The sequence below is a fragment of the Passer montanus genome, unplaced genomic scaffold (genome assembly GCF_014805655.1).
Source record: "Passer montanus isolate IOZ18808 unplaced genomic scaffold, ASM1480565v1 scaffold6, whole genome shotgun sequence".
Taxonomy (NCBI): Eukaryota; Metazoa; Chordata; class Aves; order Passeriformes; family Passeridae; genus Passer; species Passer montanus.
Genome location: NW_024371037.1, coordinates 11,158,460 through 11,179,565, shown reverse-complemented (window position 1 = coordinate 11,179,565; position 21,106 = coordinate 11,158,460). Strand labels below are relative to the sequence as shown.

General features: G+C 38.4%; 1 protein-coding gene across 1 annotated transcript in view; it reads left to right on the top strand.

The window, feature by feature from the left end:
- ZNF277 (zinc finger protein 277) overlaps positions 1–20,118 on the top strand; it is a 39,694-nt gene extending 19,576 nt beyond the window's left edge. The window contains exons 3-12 of the mRNA XM_039726969.1: positions 1,229–1,317; positions 3,073–3,155; positions 4,929–5,020; positions 6,405–6,515; positions 8,342–8,474; positions 14,862–14,929; positions 16,107–16,203; positions 16,715–16,757; positions 18,791–18,965; positions 19,774–20,118. Of these exons, the coding sequence (XP_039582903.1) occupies positions 1,229–1,317; positions 3,073–3,155; positions 4,929–5,020; positions 6,405–6,515; positions 8,342–8,474; positions 14,862–14,929; positions 16,107–16,203; positions 16,715–16,757; positions 18,791–18,965; positions 19,774–19,966 (1,084 nt within the window). The 3' untranslated portion in view covers positions 19,967–20,118. The remainder of the gene's footprint in view (positions 1–1,228; positions 1,318–3,072; positions 3,156–4,928; positions 5,021–6,404; positions 6,516–8,341; positions 8,475–14,861; positions 14,930–16,106; positions 16,204–16,714; positions 16,758–18,790; positions 18,966–19,773) is intronic.
- Positions 20,119–21,106: the final 988 nt, after the last annotated feature.

Sequence of the window (21,106 nt, the reverse complement as noted above, 5' to 3'; positions counted from 1 at the left end):
AGGGAGCAGGCAGGGTGAGAACTGAAGACTCACCTCTCACTTAGTGACATCTGATGATGCTGCTGAATGAGCCTCAGCCACATGTGCTGGCTTCACTGTGCTCAGCTGGCTGCTGCACCAGAGGTTAGTCCTCTCCGTGTCAGAGTTAGCAGAAAGAAAGATGTGCTGATTCCTTGGCCTCAAATATATTAGGTGAGAATGGTAGAGGCAGTGTGAGCCACTATGGGATGTGATGGCTGTGGCAAGTAAACTTACAGATTGCACAAGTATTAAAAGCTGCAGCTATTTAAAAATGCTCTCATAGTAATGATATCTGATTTTTTAATTATCCTTTTTCTAATTTGGTGGCGCAAAATAAGAAGAAATCATTGAATAGCCTTTACCTTACCAACCCTCACATGATTTATATCATACATGAGTATAAATTTAAGCCAGCATTTAAGCATTTTCAGATTATTTTTTATAGTAAGATGCTGAATAATTAACACAAGAATTGCTTGGTTCCCTTCATCATATAAATGAAGTGATGATTTCTGCTTGGTTAGACAGTAGCTTCCTAGTTCAGTGGAAATCTAATCTCACCTGTGTTCTGTTGATGCAGTTGTAAGACCTACAAAGATAGTACAGATTGGTTTTAAACAACTGTAGTTGATGGGTTAAACTTTCAAGATGTCTTTAGGTCTTTTCTTATTCTGTCTGCTGTCTTACCCCCAGGTGTTCAGGGACTTCATTTTTCTGTCTTTCTAGTTGTCTGCCAAGCTACAGCTTTCACTGTAACTCCACAGGAGACCTGCCAAAACCTCACTTTTGTCAAGTTGGTGTTTTTATTGAGTTTCAGCTTCCTGACTGCATCTTGCAGAACACAGAGCACAATATTTTGGGAATTTGAGAATGCTCTGTAATATATATTTACAATAAAGATGCATCTGAGTGGCACTTCTGTCTGTAGATGTGAATAGGTCACAGTGTTTATGCAAAGCTTAGTGCAAATCTGCTTATTGAGTTGTTCACTTTGACAGCATGGTTAAATCCAGTTTAAGTAAAATGAATTAATTTCATAAAATTGAAATTTCATAAAAATGAAAGAAGAAAAGAGGGACACGGGAGTTAAAAAAAAGAAACAAAACCACGAATGTACAGCATTAAAAAAACAAGAGCTAATCAATTTTTTATTAAAAGTTTTTCTGTGTTCCCTTTTTCACTGATCATCTCCTCCTTATTTTTAAAGCTACATCCTGTACTGGAAGAGGAGGTTTGCAGAACAGCCTATCACAGACTTTTGCAGTGTGATAAGAACAAATTCAAAAGCTCCATTAGGTGAGTATGCTGCTTGCTCACTCTCTGATGAGCAGATCATGTGATAATTTCTGGCATATGCTGCTGCTTTGATCAGCCAAGTGTGTCTGACACTAGGGCAGAAAACCACAGAAATAATGTTTAACTCTTAAGCACATACCTAAACTTACCTTTCCCGAGGATTGCAACATGTGCTTCAGCACTGTGCTGAATGAGGATGAGATCAATACAGGCTCATGATGTGCTGTGAACTGGGCCTGTTGCAAATCAAGGCCTGGAAGCAGAGCTGCTCACAGGGTGCCTGGGGAGATGTTGGTACCCACTGCACAACAAATCAGTGACAGTCCTTCCAAAATGATGAGAAACATTCCCAGTGAGCTGCCTTTTCTGACTGCACCCTGCCCACCACCTGCACTGGTGCTGCTAATTCTTCTTGGGGATCAGGGCCACAACCTCCCTTCCTTTCCCCTGCCACAGTGCTCCCTGCCCCAGGAGTGTCAGGAGATGTCATCTTCACAGAAGCCATATGATTGTGCAGTTTGCTGGGCTCCAACACAAGTCTGAAACCTTAGTTCACTCTTCTGCTGCATTGCTATGGTGGCACATTCCATCCCTGGGACACTGTTGACTGTGTGAAGGAAGTCAGAAGTAGCTTTGACTTTCCTTTTCTAACAGAAAAACACAGTTTACCTAAAATAGATAAGAACTTTAGGGCTATTCTGCATCTTTAATTCTTAATGGAGACCTTAAAAGAGAGAAAATAATGAATACAGCTGGTGTCAGAGATAGTTAGAAAGTGGAAACTGAGTACAAAATGGATGAAAGTAATTTTTTCAATTCATCAAAGTAATTTTAAGAAAAGTAGCCCTGGAAAACATGAAAATCCTTCCAAAAATCATAATTCTGTTTATCTTATAAACACACTCAGTTTGAAAACTGCAAATCAAGCACCTGAACAGCAGAATTATGAACTGTCATTGAGCATTTTCCCTCTCTCTGTCCTTCTCTCTCTCCCTCCCTCCTCACCCCTCCCTCCCCCTCTAGAAAATTTTTCTTATCTTAACCCATCATCTTTTGTATTTTCCTACATGCTGAATAATTGTAATTCCTTTGAATAAAATTTGCTGCCTTATTCAATTGGATATGACCATAAATAGTAAAAAGATTACTAAAAATATGTGTAAAACACATGAATAGAAGTGTAACTTAGGCAATGTTACAATGTGTGGTACTGAACAGCTGTGTACATCCACAGGTGGAAAAATATTTGATGGTAAAAGGTAATGTGATAGACCAGAGCAAGGGGAGGATAAACCAAATTATGATAGCTCCTGAAAACTGACAGTAGCTTAGGGAAATAACTGGTAAGATAAAATTAAAGGTAATTTCATATATTATTACAAGAAAGGTAGTGTTTGTGTATTACATGAAAGCGTAGTACATAGTGTGTTACATGAAAGTGTTTCATGCTGACTTTAATCTGTAACCAATGTAAATGCTAATTGTTTTATGTGTCCAGAAGAACCATTACAAAAATGAATAAAGCTGGTAGTGGAGAAAAACTATGCAAGACTTTTGCCTTCATTCTCCAATATAAACATGCACAAATATTTAAACATGTTTCATTAAATTATGAAAAGTAACTGACTTTTATAGGTTAAAAATCACATTCTTACATTGTTAATATATTCTAAAATCTTAGCAAATTATCTGCCAGTAATATTCAAAGCAGCTGCAACTTCCCATTCCTTACTCACAATTTTAATCTCTTAACAGAGGAACAGGACAATTATTTTCTTTTATGTGATGTTTTACCAGAAGACAGATTACTTCGAGAACAGCTTCAGCAAAAGAGACTGGTAAGAAATTATTGTTTCATTTTTTAAGGTAAGCTCCAAAGGCATGAGGAGTCTGTTGGCAGGTGAGCGATCTCATCTGCTCCGCAAGTAGACATTTCCTCAAACTCTGGAATGAGTGGAGAATTTAACCCAAAGCAAGTGCTGGTTTTCTTTCCAGAGTAATTAAATTAGGAAAGAAAGAAATATGCATCTTTATTACGGTGCAAAATAGTTTGCAGTTATCACTGTTTCAAATACCAGAATTGTATCCTCAGTTTCTACACTGAGGATTTTGTGAAATCAAACTGCAGCTGTAGCTGGGGCTAATGGTGTCACTGCTTTAGTTACAGCAATAAAATCTGTTTATTTTTGCATTTCCTTTTGCTGCAATCTGAGTGTTGACTTGCAAGTTAAATAGATATTTTGCTTTGTAAAGCCTTTTACCTCCAGACAAGTCCAGCAATTAAGAGTGAGCTTGCAAATGGGCTCATGTGAGTTGCGTAGAATAAAGACCAGAACCATACAACTTCTGGTGATTTTTCTGCATCCTTTGAATCCTAACTGCTGTCTCCAACAGCAAGCCCAAACAAGGACAAATGCTGTCTTTGAAATGCTTCAGGCAGCACATTTTATTCTGCAGTTTTGAAACTCCAGTTTAGGAATATTTCAGGCTGTATTGCAGCAGGGAGCTAGCCAAGGTGGATGTCATGCAGAGACATAATGGTGATTGTGATGTATTGAGAGAGGCCAAGGAATGAGCCTGAAGTAGGTTAGAGAGCACAGCTTGCTGAAATAGCTGACAAGGCTGTGAAATATAAAACAGATACAGTCTTTTGGAAAAACACAGTCTTGACAAAGATTTCGTAGTTGTAAAGCACTACCAGGCAAGGAAGTCCTGGCAGCAAAACTGAGGATACATGGAGGGGCAGTGTCAGTATAAGGCACCTGGGTGTTTTCTTTAAATAAAAAAGTAACATCCCCAGACCTATTTTTTTGAAAATACATCCTACAACAGCACTGACCTTGTCTTGCTGTCATGCATACAGCTGTTCACCCATCATCTGACCAGTAGTTTTAGGTGAAGAGGCTTCTCTTTCTCCCAGTAAGTAAAGACTCCAAAGAGGAGTCTTCACCAAGACTGCAGGCTGTACCAGCTTCCCAGGAAGAGCTGTTTGTGTCTGATCCCCAATTTGTCACAATCTTAAGCTGTGACAAGGTTCAGGAGGTTGAAGATACACACTGGAATGGATGGGGATGTTAGTCCAGTTTGGTGTAATGCAACATCAGGAGTGCTTGTGGTATGTGCCACAGCTTCTTACAGAAACTGCCAGGGCTGTGTCCTGTATGAGGAAAGAGCCCTCTAGGTTGCCTGCAATTAGCCATGCAGGATTGAGTTTGCCATTCCATGGGGGTTAGGTAAACCTGCTCATTGATACCACAGGTAAAGCTGAATCACAGGTAGTAACATTAAACTGATACATTTGATACAAAATTATTTAAATCATTGCATAAGTTCTCACTGTGGATTGTATTTATTTCCATGCACCATGTATATAAACTTAAGAGAATTTTACTGGAACTTAACTGGGACACATACTGCCTTTGGAAAAACTTGGAATTTCTGTGAGAATCCACATTCAAAACATACTAACATCTGGTTTGTGCCAGCAGCACATTTGAATTTTATATATCCATTGTTACCAGTAAGGATAAATATGTATAATAAACTTATGTGATGGAATGCTTTTATGATTATGGTTTTGTCTGAATAGCTGTATCTGTTCCTTTTCATAGAGAGAAATTCTAGAACAGCAACAGCAAGAGAGATATGACACAAATTTTCATAGTACGTGTATGTTCTGTGATCAAGAATTCACAGGAAACAGGTTTGTTTATTGCCCTCTTTGCTTTTGTTTTATTTTTTGATACCTACTCAAGCATCTTTGTTTATGTTTTCAGTGTCATTGAACCAGTTAATGCATAATGGTAGGACTCAGAAGGTAGAATTAACTTTAAGGTATAGTTTACATATTTCTTTCAACTGTAGTGGCATTTTAAATAGATCCTGTCCTACTTCTCAAGCTTTTTTATTTATTCCAGTACAATTATTTCTACTACACAGTATGCTGGAGTTGGGAACAAATTAATTTTAAAGAGAGACTTTTTTTTTGGCAACTGTTTTAGTGAAAAGACAGCTGTGTAAGCTATTGTGATGGTTAAATATTTTTTTAACCAGTTATATATTTTCTTGTTTAAAGCTCACCTAACTAGTGTGAATTTGAATATCAAATGAAAAAGAGGAGAGCAAAATTAGAGTGAGAACAGAGGACTTTACAGCATCAGTCAAGTGCAAGCAAGAATTGTACTGAAGTGCATGCTCCAAAGAAACTTTGTTTACTCAAAGTAAATCAGTTTCAGTTGTAGAGGCTAAATCTGTTTGCTTGGGTAGTTCTGGTAATCTGGAAGGGTAGAAGCACCAGGGGTCATACATCCTGCAGGTCATCCCAATGTTCTGTGAGTGTCCCTCTACTGCCTGGTGACAGTAGAGGAATTTCAACCTCTGCTTCCTCTGCAGTCTGACAGGCAGAGTGCCTGTTTGAAAATCATGCCTGGACAATGGTAAAAGCAAGTGTCAACATTTGGATATTTCTTTAGTCCCCAAAAGCAGAAGCTGAGGCATATAGAGAAGTTGGGCACCTAAGGAATTAACCAGTATATCTCTGTCAGAAGAATATCTTATTTAAACATCCATTATGTCTATTTGTGTACACTTTTGAATGCCATTCATGTTGCTGGTGCTGTGTGAAGCAATATTGATGTAAAAGCACATTGCATCCAAGAATTTCTGCTCTGCTAACCAGCAGAGAGAAGTCTGACAAAGGGCTTTTTAGAATGTTTCTCAAGAGAGTTGTTTGAAATGTGATTTGCTTATACAGGGTAATGAACGAGCTTTGCTAACAGTGAGGGTCAAAATAAACTATACTGTAATTTTCATTTAAAGGATTATATTTCATGCATGTGGATGGAGCAGTTGAAATGTTACTGAACGTTCAGCGGAGCTGAGAATTAAAAACTTCCTGTTTCAATAAAATTACATTCTTTATTTCCTAACAGTGGCAGCAAGACTGTTACTGTTTATTTAACATTGGCTTTTATGCAGTTTTAGAGTATTTTAAATCAGTAATTGAATAATTCTTATGCATTCTTATAATTTGCATTCTTATATATATGCAAAAATATGTAACATTCTCTTTTGAATGTCTTTTGTAGATCTGTTCTTCTCAATCATATGGCAAGAGAGCATGCCTTTAACATTGGGCTGCCAGATAACATTGTGAACTGCTATGAGTTTTTGGCTGTGTTACAGGGGAAGCTTGACAAGTAAGTCGAGTTTTGTTTGTTTGTCTTCAATCAACTTGGGTTGTATTTCTTCTGACTTGGAAGTAGTAGGTACAAATTAATTCCACGTTTGTGGCTACTTAAGAAGAAGCAAAGAGAGCATGTAAGTTTATTGAGAGTCCTCTTAGAAGTCTTTTTGTTGTCTTATTGAAAGCTAATTCCTAACAGTTATTAGTATGAAGTCAAGTGCTGTGTTTCAGTTAGGTGTTGCACAGTTTGACATCAATAATAGCATGTGCCTTTTTCTCATAACTGTTAGCATTACTCTTCTTTCTCATAATGACAAACTTTTTGCTAAAGATCTCTTTAATAGCTGAATACAGAGTCCTTGTTCCAGTCTTCATTTGCCTCCATATACCATTACTGTGGGATGTTTGGTCTCTCCCTTTTGTACTACTTAGAGAGCAAACCCAGAGCAGAAGGGGATGGATACATGTTAACTTTTCCCAGAAATGAAGACACATTAAGAATGCCTTTTATTTTATCGTTGGTGTTGCCTTATGCACTGAATTACCATGCTCATTGATAATTTGCAGCTCTACTGTTTATCAGTAGGACATGAGGCTTTCACTTAGAGGGAGTTTTCTCAAAGCTGATCCTCTCTGTAGTTAATGCACATGCTGAAATTGTGTCCAGAGTAGTGAAATGCCAATCCCCCTACGGCTAAGGATAGACATATTAGCTATGCTAGTAGAATAATACCTGAGAATAAATTACTAGAGGAGAAACATCTTGTTTCAGGCAAATAAGACTACATTATGTATGCTGACAGAAAGCCTTCTGTACTCTTCATGGGAATGCCTTTCGCAAGTAGAACAAACACTTTGCTGTTAGCAGGTGGAGCAAAGCAGATATTAAAATTCATAGATGTATTCTGGCATCAGACCTATGATTCACCAATCTTGATTTGAAGTCTGCAAACATAGGGAGAACTCAAAACTTCTTGCATGTCTTTAAAGGCGGAATGATACTGAGAATCCTGAATTCCTGCTCCATACAAAACATGTGAGGGGAATCTGGAACCAAAATGGTTTTATGATGCTGATTTAAGGCAGTGCATCTACTTCTGTTTTGTTTGAATTGCTCCGGAAGACATACTGTGGTCAAATTCTCATTTTTTAATGAATGTTTTCACCTTCTCAAGTAGTGTATATATACACCTAAATAATACTTTCCTGTCTATGTGCGTATATGCATGTACTTATGTGTATGTATATCTATCTGTGAATTATATATACTTCTGTGTGTGTGTGGATATGAATTTACAGAATTTTACTTCTTAGGATTTCAAAACTCATTGCCCACCCTCACAAACTTTCCTTTACCCTCCCTGTTGAGGTAGAACTATAAAAACTTTCTGTTTAGCTAATTTAAATTGTTTCAAAAGAAAAGTAGTATGTTCACAGTTTGGTTTTTTTCAATCTGAATTACAAAGAAACAATTACAGATGGATTGGATGTCAGTGTAAGTCCATGCTGAGTTACAGAGCTCACACAGTGAGCAATCAGCAGCCTTTCTGTGCCTGCTTTGGGTAATGAGACTTTTCTCCCACTTTGCGTATGAGGAAAACAGTAATATTTTTTGCTATCTATATTTTTCATTTTTTGTCATTGTTATTTCTGTTTGATTGACTCTACTGTGATCTAAGATTATCTTGAAATTTTTTTTTCAAATAAGCTTTCTGTTTCTTTTAGTTTGCTCTGGCGTGCTTAGGTTAATCTTACTATATCTAACTCCAGCTTACCTAAGTTTATTATTTTGTGCTATTCTCATTTTAACATGTTGACCTATTTACCTTTTTCTCTTAGCTTGCAGTGTTTATACTGTGAAAAAGTCTTCAGAGACAAAAACACACTTAAAGATCACATGAGAAAGAAACAGCATCGCAGAATCAATGCCAAAAATAAAGAATATGACAAATTTTATATCATTAATTACTTGGTAAGTAGTTCTGTGAATAATTAGCAAATTGACTAAAGAAATATAGACATTATCTAGTTAAAAGTGAAGAAATCCAAACTAGTAATTAGTATAAAGGTCAAAAATCAAGTGAAGGATTCTTAAGAAGTGTGCTCATTTATGGTGTGATATTCTGGATAATTGTCAAACTAAGCACTAGTAAACATTTTTTGTTGAGATTTGATTTTGAGAGATGCTAGAGTGCAGCTTGAAGAGACGCTAATCATCATGTCATTAGTGCTCAGTCTCTGCTTTAAAAACAGAAGGGAAGGTGAGATAGAGCAATTAAGTAAATGGAGGTCTAACTTAAAACAAGTTGGTTTTGAGCTCATTTTCTACAAACCTTAAGCTGGGAGTGCTCTTCAGAGAATAAAATAAATGCAAAGAGGAAGAAAATGAAAGACACAGAGATGAAAGAAAAACAGTTAGTTTTTAGCCTCCAGGTAGGTGTATGTTGCTAAATATTTTTTTTATCTCAGACCTCTGAGAGTGTGTGCATGTGTATGTACCAGGTTTTCATTTGCTGCCTTCAACTTATGAATATAGGAGCTGCTTCAAAAGCTGCTATGTTCTGTCCCAGAAATAACTATAGTTCACCTGAAGTAGTCTTTGTGCCTTCTGCATGTGCTAATATCCAGGTTATAAATAGGCATTCTTGACTGTTTTACCTACTCTTTCCTTTTAATTTCTCTCCATTGGTGTTACTTTAATACTGAGAACAAAAAATTGTATGTTTAGTGCTCTACCAAGTCCCTTCTACCGAAGACAGAGTGAGTTCCCTTGGTGACATTTCATATTTTTCTTCCAAAGGTCAGTGATCTGAGACCTGGGGGTTTTACTAGATACTCAAATTTCACAATGTTGAAAACTGACCTGTATTTGTTGCACAGTGAGGAAAAAGTTGTGAAGCTGTGTAGGGTAGATGTTCTTACATCCTCAACAGAACTGAGCATTTACTTTTCCCTTGGAAGTTAACAGATTTTAATTTCATGTAAATGTTTTAAGTTCTTAATAGTTTATTTCTTCTCTGCTTGTAATGTAATGCTTGTCCTGCATGTAATATTATGTTTTCAGAACTTGGCATCTTTTTAAATTATCTTTTATCTCTCATTTGTATTCATTGTTCACATTTTAATCTGTTCCGTCTTAGATCAGGAAATTGAGCTAGATGACTATCCAGAATCTCTGAGAGCCATGAAGTACTACTTGAGAGGCATGCAGGGAGTCATAACATGAAGGAGGTCATGAATGCCAACACAATGGCTGTGTCACGTTAATAGGCAGAATATGCCAAAGGAAATATAACAGCAGGGCTAATGTTCACATACCTAACCTCTTTTCTCCAGTTGCTCCAAAACTGGTGGCCTTGCCCATGCCTGTCACCTGAGACACTGTGGTCTGCGTGCTTCCTGACCCACATGCAAGCAGGGTCTGAGTGGTGCTGCTTGCATGGCCCCAGACCATGCAAACAGTTCCACACTCAGGGCCTTGGTCCCTCTGCCTGCAGCTGGGATTCAGGATTGGCAGCCTGAGCCAGCTCAGGTGTTGGTCACTGAGCAGCATCACTCCGACATGCATTCTTTCAGGTTCTTGACATTACAGACAATAGTAAATGTAGCTCAGATAAGCTACATCAAACCACCAAAATGTTTAAAATTGGGCAGTGGGTACTGCTTATGAAAGATCTGTGCCAGTACATCTTCTGGGACATACTTGAATGATCACAATTCTTTGTCTGGTTGTACGTGCTCTGCTACAGCCACATTGTCTTTCCACACATTTTCAGTTGTCTACTCTACAGTCTACTCAGGGAACTGTTTCTGCTCAGCCTTTCTGATCCTTCAGACTATAACCACATCAGAATTTCTGACATTTCTTCTTTTAAGGAAAGAGTTTTAAAAAAATTAAAAAATTGAAAACAGACTAAAAACTCTGTCCTAAACACTTATAACATAGTTCACAATAAAATGTATGTTTGCACACAGGAAATTTTTAGGAATGTTCGTACATAATTGAAAGTGTTTGCTTTCCAAACAGCCTGTGACAGACCCTTTTTTTCTGCACAGAGACAAAAAGACTAAAAGGAAGAACCTCAGTTTCTTCACTAGGAGTTCAGTAGATTGGCCTTTATGGAGGAAATATTGTGTAGAGCACATACATGCTCAACAGTAGATTATATTAAATGTGCTGGGATGGATTTTTTCAAGTTGCATCTATATCCAGTAAATTCTAGATGTTATACAAGATCTGCTTTTTCTAATGACTCAATGTAGTGGCTTTGCTTCCTCTCCCCTAACACCTCACAACTTACCAGAATTTTTTTTTTAATGTGTACTATCAAGATTTACTCATTTTTACCAATAAGTGTTAGAGGTCTGTGCTTCACATTGCTCTAAATGTCCAGAGGATTATACAATTTCAAAGACACAAACATGGTTTACATATCACACCATGGGAAATGATTCCCCAGTGGATTTGGAGGTCTTTTGTCTGTATTGTGTAAGTGTGGATGATTATACCAATCCTAAAGAATGGCTTGAAGTGTCAATTCAGAGAGATGAACTGGTACTGGAGTGCAAAGGACTAAGCAACAATGTATCCATGTTATATAGATATAGAATTCATTCTTTTTCTTTTCGTAAAAAAAAAAAAAAAAAAAAAAACAAAAACTTCCAACCTAATTTCCTTGTTTGTCTGTGTGTATTATCCTGTGGCCCCATGGCACACCTTGCACAAAGACCCAAGTAAAAATGGAGAGAGAACTTTGTAATCTGTGGTGCCTGCTGGAGGCCATAAAAGAACAGAAGACAGTATTAATACTCTCTTATTCCCAGAGGAACTGAGACAAACCCAGACTGACAAGGCCTTCCTTTCTGTACTCACCTGATTGTTACCAGCAGCACTTTTACGTATAGAGTATCCTTTGTAGGAAGCCCAGATGTCCATTTTCAAATTGACTTATGGCATGTGTCTACAGTATGTAGTATCAGTGAATTAATACACTTATAACTAAACTAGGCAGCTGAGAAATGGTACCTTCTACTTACTGGAAAACTTGTTTCATAAAGCCTTCATTTTCCTCAAAAATAAAAAGATGGTTTTTCCTTACTGCCAAGCTCTAGGTTGTCACTATTATGTGTTGGGGGGCAGGGGAAGAATATTTTATTATGGGAGTCACCTTTACATTTAGCGTCTTTTGATTTGCACGGTGTGTATTTTGTAAAATAGTAAAGGGAAACCCTTCATAAGTTGGTGATGATTCAAGATTTAATAAAATCCCCCAATTGGGGAATGGTTCATATTGAAATTCATCCAACGTGGATTAACTAACGTTGGGGTAAGATGGTATGGACCATCTCGAGTTCTGCAGCAATATGAAACAGATAACATAACTCAAGTGATCACAGCAAGGCAGGTGAGAAGAAGGGCAAGAGAATATTTGCAGGGAAAATAAACATATGTTTGGAGTTTGTGAGCTGCACAGGCCTGGATCTCCATTTGCATGTAGTTTGGGAACTGTTCTTTAGGGAACACTGCTTGAGATACCAGCTGCTGTTTCTAGCTTCTCCCATCTCTGCACTCTTTTCAAGCTGGGGTGTGTTGCCTCAGTGAGGCACACAGACTTTCTTCCTGTAGAACTGCACTCAGGTTGCAAATGTAAATTGCCAGTGAGGCATTTCATCTCTGTGCATTTCGACTATGTTTTGGAAGAGGAAAGAATCAAACGACACACGTTTGCATATTCATATTTTTCTATAGCATCATCCTTTCTGTGAGGTACACAGAAAGTGTTTAAAAGAAAAAGTTGTTTTTTCTTGAATATATAGCAAAGCCTTCAGGGTTTTTTTAATTATGCATTTTCTAGTGTTTGAACTATTAACAATGTCAAGTCTCATTTTTCCTATGGTTTTGTTAAGAATTTCTTGGGAATCTCTAGAGATGATTCCTGGCAGCTCTTGCATCTTGGATGAAAAAGCAAAGAAAATTGAATACTTAAAAAAAGGCACCCTTAGTCCCAGATGCCCATCAAGCTGAAGAACTGACAAAGTATTTACACAGACTTTCTTCCTGTAGAACTGCACTCAGGTTGCAAATGTAAATTGCCAGTGAGGCATTTCATCTCTGTGCATTTCGACTATGTTTTGGAAGAGGAAAGAATCAAACGACACACGTTTGCATATTCATATTTTTCTATAGCATCATCCTTTCTGTGAGGTATACAGAAAGTGTTTAAAAGAAAAAGTTGTTTTTTCTTGAATATATAGCAAAGCCTTCAGGGTTTTTTTAATTATGCATTTTCTAGTGTTTGAACTATTAACAATGTCAAGTCTCATTTTTCCTATGGTTTTGTTAAGAATTTCTTGGGAATCTCTAGAGATGATTCCTGGCAGCTCTTGCATCTTGGATGAAAAAGCAAAGAAAATTGAATACTTAAAAAAAGGCACCCTTAGTCCCAGATGCCCATCAAGCTGAAGAACTGACAAAGTGTTTAAAAAAATAATAAAATAAAAAAAAAACCTGAAGGATTTTTAAGAATGTTTCAAAGAACTCTTTTCCACCCAATTGCTGAGATTCAGTCTCTTGGCACTTTCATCACGGTGTTCCTAGTTATCCATTCACCATGCAATTTTCTAGCGATACAAGACCTGGTTAGCTTTTTGCTTTTTCCTTTTTTTTTTCTCCTCTGGATATAAATAGATGAGGGAAACAGAGATATCTTACAAGCTCCCTCTCTGCCTTCTTCGCAGAAACACCATAAAAACATCAGCAATAACAAAGCTCAGGCATGTTTTTTCTCTTTCACCTTCAGTTAAAAGGTGAAGCTTAAGGCTGCTGTTTTGAACATGCTCTCTTATGCTGATACACTTTGAGCTGGTAAAGGGAAAAATGGTGAGCGTTTGTCTTCATCTTGCAGAGGTTGTGAGCCACTATCTGCTCATTAAGGTGTTAACATTAGCAGACATAGGAAAGGAGTGTGCAGCTGGGGGAACATGTGGTGAGAGGTGTTAAATGGCTTCATGATAGCTCACAGTAATGGTGACATTAATGAGTCTCCCCTCTCACTCAGAGAGCTTACACACTGCCATGTAGTATCACTGAATTAATTACAGAATTTTCATTCTGTAATATATGATGACATTATGTTTAGAGCTGCCTAGGGATAATTGTTTATAATTTTCCTGATAGACACTAACAACTTTAAAAATTCTCATTAAATTGTTAAATGATAGATATCTTTTCTTCTTTTTCCAAACACCCATAAAGACAATAATCATACGTGTTACTAAGGATGTTATTAAGTATATTTATTATAGGAATATTTTCATAAAATCAATTAAAGTATTATCTTTTTATTAGCATTTTTTAATGGGGACAGCATCATTAACTATAATCTTTGTGAATCCTCCACAGCCACAAAAGTATGGGTTCAAAAATACTATTCTGATTACTGGTTAGTTTGCTTGGATTTGTTTTTAAAGACAAGAAGAATCCCAGGAAAGAAAAACACTAGCTAAAGATGACTGCTGGTATTTGAGTAGAGCCCTTCAGCTTTTTATTGCCTGTTATTTATATCTCAGTCATGCTGAGAGTGCTTGCCATTGTGCTGAAGGCTGCACAAATGCATTGTGATATACTTCATGCTGAAGGTCTTTAAGGTAGAAATAAACAACACAAAAAGCAAAAGGAGGAACAGAACACCATGAATAGATGTGCTTACGTTCACGTCTGAGAAGAGGAGGGAAGACAAAGTGGGGTGTATCTCAGAGGTCTGTGCCCTGGCTCTCCCTGCTGTCTGCAGCACTCTGGAGCTGAGCTGACTCCGTGTCCTCGCTGGCACAGCCTCGCCCGAGGCACAGGCACCGACTGCTGCAGCTGAAGCCTCAGCTGGGACAGCTGCAGGGAGCAGCACGTGCTGCTGGAAGAGCAAGGTGGGCAGACTGCATTGAGCAAACTTGAGAAGTGGTAACACACCTGCCTCAGGAGCATTTGGGATGGTGATAAACTTGGGACAGTGTAACATACCTGCCTCAGGAACACTTGGGATAGTGATAAACTTGAGACAGTGGTAACGTACCTGGCTCAGGAACACTTTGGAAGTGTTGCACCGCTGGTTTTCTTGAGAACTCTGTGCCAAATCATCTTCCTCTCAGCTACACTGTGGGAAGTGCCCTGTTAAAAGTTGAAAATAATCCTTACTTTAAATAATCCTTACTCACAGCAATACTGAAATGATCCCTTTTACTCACAGCAATACTGAAATGATCTAAAATAAGATATTGGTTGTGACTTCTGAGATGTTCATTCGGTTCAGTGACAATGTGTGATGAGAATCAGGAAGTGTTTTTTTCTTTTCTTTTTTCCCCCCAGGAGTTTGGAAAGTCCTGGGAGGAGGTGCAGTCAGAGGATGACCGGGAATTACTAGATAACCTGGAAGAGTAAGAGTTACTTATGCACCCATTACACAGACTTGCAGGACCATTATTTTTTGAAGTAGTTGCAGGGAAGATGCTGTGCACAGTTAGCACACAGTTTAAATTCATTTAAGCCAATCAAATCAACTCCAAATTGTCCTCATTAAAGCACTTCTCAGCAATGAGAGCTGTAAACTCCATATTTCATCAACAAGCCTGTTTTTTGTTTCTCTAGAGCTCAAACAAGAGCCTTCTGAGTTTGTAGTGATGTAGACAAAATGCATTATTGTTTACTTTTGCACCAGAAAACAGTCAAACAGATTTTGCTCAAACTTAAAAATTAAAAGTAAGCATCAAAAGTGTCAGTGTGAAGAACAAATTGTATTAAAAATTGATAAAAAGGTAATAAGTAGAGATTAAAGGATTTCAAAGGAAGCTTCTCAGCAGTGCTGATTGAGGGCAGCATCCACCTCCTCTGCATTCTTTGCATTCTTCTGTGGTCCAGGCCCTCAGATCACTGCAGAGGTGATTTCCTTGGCCATAGAAAATTGAATAAGCAGGAAGTAATTTATGGGTATCAAGGTCCCTGATCTTCCTGGTTCTCTCTGTGATTTGAGGTCAATTTTACTTGACTCTACCTGGTTGCAGTAATAGTTCTATCTCTCAGCAGCATTAGGATTTAAATGAATGTTTTGGTAAAGTATTCTCTGTGTACTTGTCTAAATGTAGCATAAGTAAGTAATTAATATTTCATAAGTAAATAACAGTTAGCTCTGCCTGATGATTATGACTTTGGCTGGTGTATTGAAAGATTAGAAAGGTATGCAAGAATTTTAAAAGACCTTAGAAAAATAAATACTGAAAGCAATATTTAATGACTTGCCAAGCTGGATAGAAATTGAAGTTAGTATTCTGTTTATTAGTGCAGACAGTTTCAAATAGGATTAAATGGCTGTCTGCATAGAAATTACCCAATATTAACTGCTCAGTTTTTCTCAAATTTTTAATTTTTTTAGACTCTACACCAGATTGTAATCATGTATCCAGCTATAAATCCACACTGTCTTTTCCACCCCTTTAAACTATCCAGTTTTTCTAGATTTATTTCTAGTGTTGTGAAAGCAGAATCTGAATTGCCCTTTCTCAAAATGTCTCTTCTCTTGCCACAATGTAATGAATCTTTTTGACTTTTATTCATAAGAGATTGGTCTGACTGGGAAGAGCATCCTGTATGTGCAGTTTGCCTGTTTTGTGAACAACAAGCAGACACCACAGAAAAATTGTATCTTCACATGCAGGTAAGACTTCTTTTAAATAACAGTTTTTTCATCACTCTGGAATTAAAACTTGTGATTGTAATGTCTTTATTAAGGTCAAATCAGCTGCTGCATTAAAATGTCCTCTTCAGCACAGAACTGAAGCACTGCAAGCACCTCCAGCATCTATTCTTTAAAAAATGCAGAGAAGTCAAGCTTTAGATTAAGAGTATGACTGTCTGTACTTATGGGTGTACAGACTGCTACAGGCAGTAAAGAAATAGCATCTTTGATATCATAATGGTTTCATGATTTAATATATTTTGTGGTTAGCATCTGTGTTTCAGTTTTAATAAACTAATTAACAGTATTAAATATGAATGCAAAGTTTCTGATGAACCAAAACTTCTGTGGTTTGTTTCATACATTCATGTTTGTGTGTCTATATGTGTGTGTCTGTGTCAGCCCATGAAAAACTGAGCTGTTTTTAACTTGGAATAGTAGAAGTAGTGGAAATAAGATTTTTTTTTCTTCCCTTTTTTTTTCCCTCCAGAAATCACATGGATTTCACTTTCCTAAAATAAAGTCAGAGCATGGTGAGTAAGAGGGGCTGTAATTGTCAGCATTTGCCACTAGTGTGGAGAAAACCACATCATAAGAATAGTGGAAAACAAGTTTATCGGTTTTATTTTTGTAGAGACATTTAACTTTTCCATAATGGAAACTGTTTCTGCCAGCTTACAAAAGCAAGCCAAGAACACTTTATTTTTATGGAACTGTTGCTACTGCCAAGGATGTGTGCTAAATTCTTTAGACCCATTGGATTCTTTTGCAGAGTAGCTTCTACAAATACCTGCTCTGTGAGTTCCAGGTCTGGCTGCTGGAGATTTGGAAGTATTACTATTTTTATTATTGTTGTTGTTGTTATTATTATGCCTGTTTATGCTTGCTTGCAAGCTAGGAGCTTTTTTTGCCCAGTGTTTGCTTTCTGCTGTGGAATAGAATCATTTAGGTTGTGGAAGACCAGCACTGCCAAGTCCACCACTAAACCATGTCCCTGAGTGCCACATCTACACCTGTTTTGAACACCTCTAGGCATGGTGACTTAACTACCTCTCTGAGCAGCCTGTACCAAGGCTTAACAAGCCTTTGGTGTAGAAATTTTTCTTAATATCCAACTTAAATCTCCCCCTATAACTTGTTACTTGGAAGAAGGGACTGACCCTACCTGGCCTCCTTTCAGGTGGCTGTAGAGAGTGGTTAAGTCAGTCTGGAGCCTCCTTTTCTCCAGGCTAAACAGGGGGGCAATCCCTGCTGTGGTCCTGCTGGCCACACTATTGCTGATACAGGCCAGGTGCCACTGGCCTTGGCCCCCTGGGCACAGCTGGCTCATGTTCAGCTGCTGTCACAGCACCCCAGGTCCTTTTCTGCTGTGCAGCTTCCCCCAGCCTGTAACCCTGCATGGGTTGTGTGACCAGTTGCAGGCCCCAGCACTTTGTCAAACACAATACACTGACATCCTGACCCAGGCTCATCTCTAACAGGCCTGGGTTATCCCTTACCCCTTCAAATCTAGTTTGAAACTGGTCTCAATGAGCCCTGCTGACTCCTGTGCAAGGATCCCTTTCCCCTCTGAGACAGGTGTACCCCATCTGTCACCAGCAGGCCTGGGGTCATGTTGACACACCAATGATCCAAATACCCCAAATTCTTCCAGTGACACCAGGCGTTGAACCAGGTATTGATCTCCTGTTTCTTCCCTCATTGTTCCTTGCAACTGGAGCACTGCTTGTGCTCCTGATCCCTTAAGCAGTCTTCCCAAGGCCCTGCAGTCTCTCTCGATTGCCCTGGGAATTCTTGTTGCAACTTCATCACTGCCCTGAAAAATCACTAACAGGTAATTACCCACGAGGGCAGGAAGGTTTCTCATCACACATTTAACTTGAACCCCAAGGAGGCAGCAGACTTCCCCTAAGGGTGGTCTGGTGGGCATTTTGGCCTTCATTCCCTCCAGGAACCATCTGTGACAATGACCTGTCTTTTCTTCTTTATGGGAGCAGCTTTTTTGCAGGGCACAGGCTGACTTAACCCCAGTGGCACCTGTGTGCTGGGTGAACCATTGTCCCTGTCACTGTTGGGTTCCTCTTGCAGGGGCTCACACCTGTGACACCTGGGGAGGTGGGGCAGTCACAGAGGAGACAGGTCTGCTGGAAGGGACTGCCCTGTCCCTGAAGTCACTGTGCTCAGGCAGGCAGAGGGAGGGCAGGGAGTCCTCCAAACCATGCATCCTGTCTGCCTGCTGGGCCTGTCCCAGGGAAGCCAGGGTGCAATGCCAATAGTCAGTCTCTCTCTTATTTCCCAAGATTCTTCAACCTGCTTGTGTCCTCCCGAAGCTCTGTCACTAAGCCTAAAGACAGACTGAGAGGAAGCAAAATGTTTGCAGTTTGCACTAAAAGAAGGATTGGTTTCCCAGCAGCTAGGAATAAACACTTATTAATTTGCTAAGATACAGCATGCAGGCAGTGCTGTCTTCACTAAACTCTTATAAATTCTTATGCTTAATCCAATGTAGCATTTTTAAATTAAGACTTATGTTGCCCAAGTGCTTGTTCACTACCATCTCTCCCAGGTCTGAACTTCTATCAGCAAGTAAAGCTAGTGAATTTCATCAGAAGAGAAATCCATCATTGTCGTTGTTACAACTGCCAGGAGAAATTTGAATCCAAAGGAGGATTGATAAGTCATATGGAAGAGACCAAACACATTGCATTCCTGCCAGCCAGGTCTACATGGGATCAACCACAGTAAGGGCAAATACATTTCTTCCAGCATTTATACTTTTACCTGATAATTTCTATGAAACAGTAAGTTGAAAGTTCTGGGATTTGCAAATACAACAGTGCCCTGAGCTCCCTAACTCTAGTGGCCCAGATAAAATAATAAGTGGTCTCAGAACTGCTCAGAATTAGAAATCTCTATACAGTCTGAAAATAAAACTAACATAGGTTACTGCTCTTCTAGTTGCATCAAGGCTGTAGTGTTCTTATACATAGGATCTCCTCTTTCAAGACACCATCCTAGAGAAGTTTGTTGATGCAAAATTGTTCTAGAACCAAGTCAAACCCCTTCTTTTGCATGTCTAATGTACATATATGCATGATGTCTACCTAACTTTAGCATCAAAACAAGTTGGTTGTTTACCCATAGTTTTTTCCATGGAAAATAGAGACAGTGTAACAAAACACTGGTTCAGACTCTAAGTAGGCTGCATGGGTCCAGGGAATGATGCTCTCTGCCAGGTGGTAGAGCACAGGGAGTGTTCTAACTCAAACACCTCAGTTCAGCATTTGTTGAGGGACAAATATGGATCTGCAGTCTATTTTGTAATATCATATGGTTGAAGAAATAGGAGGAAGGGCTCGTCTGTTGTCAGCTCTTCTCTGAAACTCTTCTGCACTGTGCATACCTGCACTGTGCAGTTGATTTTTTGGGTGTGCTGTGTACTGTCATTCCAGACAACCAGACTTGCTCATGTTTCCTTTTTTAAATTCTTGTCTCAGCCTCTCAAACAAAATGTGTGTCTGTCTAGTAATCGGTTTTTGTTGCTTTCAGGTATTATTTTCCTACCTATGAAAATGATACACTCCTGTGTACACTGTCAGACAGTGAAGATGCAAAAACTGAGGATCAAAGTGAAGAAGTGCCTGTTGTAAGCGAAGATCTATCCAGTCTAAAAGCTCTCAAACAGAGCAGTGTTTTAAACCAGCTTCTGTGTAAAGAGAACAAGAATCAGGGGAAATTCTGACCTGGAAGTACAGTAGCTGTCCTTTAGTGCTTTTTCTGCAAGACAAAAAAAAAATAAATTGCAATATTATTGGAATACAATTAAACTCACAAATGTTATCATCATGGGATAAACATTAAAAAGTGAATACTAAATAAATATTTAAGTATTAACTTTGTTGGTATATCTTCCTTTAAATTTTAGCTTCATTTTAAAATCGAATGCTCACTTTTCTGCTAGGCTCTTCAAATACCCTTAGTGTGTTAGTGTTACTTACAAATTTTTCATCTTTTTTTAATTTTTCCTGAAAGAATCAGAACATGAGTTCTATTTTAAGGCCACCTTGTGAAAGGTGGGAACAACTAAGACAATGTGTAAAGCCAGTGAGTAAATCTTGTGTATGTTATTGCTGTTAGAGAGTAGACAGAAAATTAATTCTTGGTCTGGTATGTGAAGGAAATCTTGCTCATTTTTACCTCAGAACTTTTGGAAAATAAAAATAAATCTGTATATCTCTATTATTAATCATCAGTATTTAAGACATGTGGTGCCTATTCTGAAAACTAGCTCAGAAACATCAGTGGTAAAGCTCTGCCTGCCCCGTGAATATCTGACTGCATGAAAAGTTGCCAATCCAAAGCCTAAAAAAGCATAGGAATAATTTCAATATTGGTTGCATCAAAAATCCAAATAATTTAAAGTAGATTTCTTGTATGGTTATGAACTGAGATGTTAAAGAATGGCTTATGGAATTGCAGACACATAATCCAAATAAAATCCTAAATATCTCAAGTCCAGAAAAATTGCCATATTTCCTTTTCAAGTTCTCAAAGGGGCAGAAGGTCTTCAGCATGTCCAGAAAGAATCTCAATCTTGATAGGGTAAAGCTGCTCAGAGCATAGGTCCTGCTAGGATGATCCAGACTAAGTATTCCTGAAATGTTAAGTAGTTCCAGAATTCAGGTTTAGCTTTCCATAATATGTATAACCTCTTTCAAAAGTGTTAGTACATTCTTTTTTCTTTTTTAGGTCAGTCTTAGAGCACTGGCTGAAAGAATGGAAGGCTAGTCTCAGTGCCCTTCCCTGCCTGAGAAGATTCAAAGCTTTGGCTGCCTTTGCACAGCCCCCATTACCTGAAATTCCTTGCTATCAATAAGAGTTG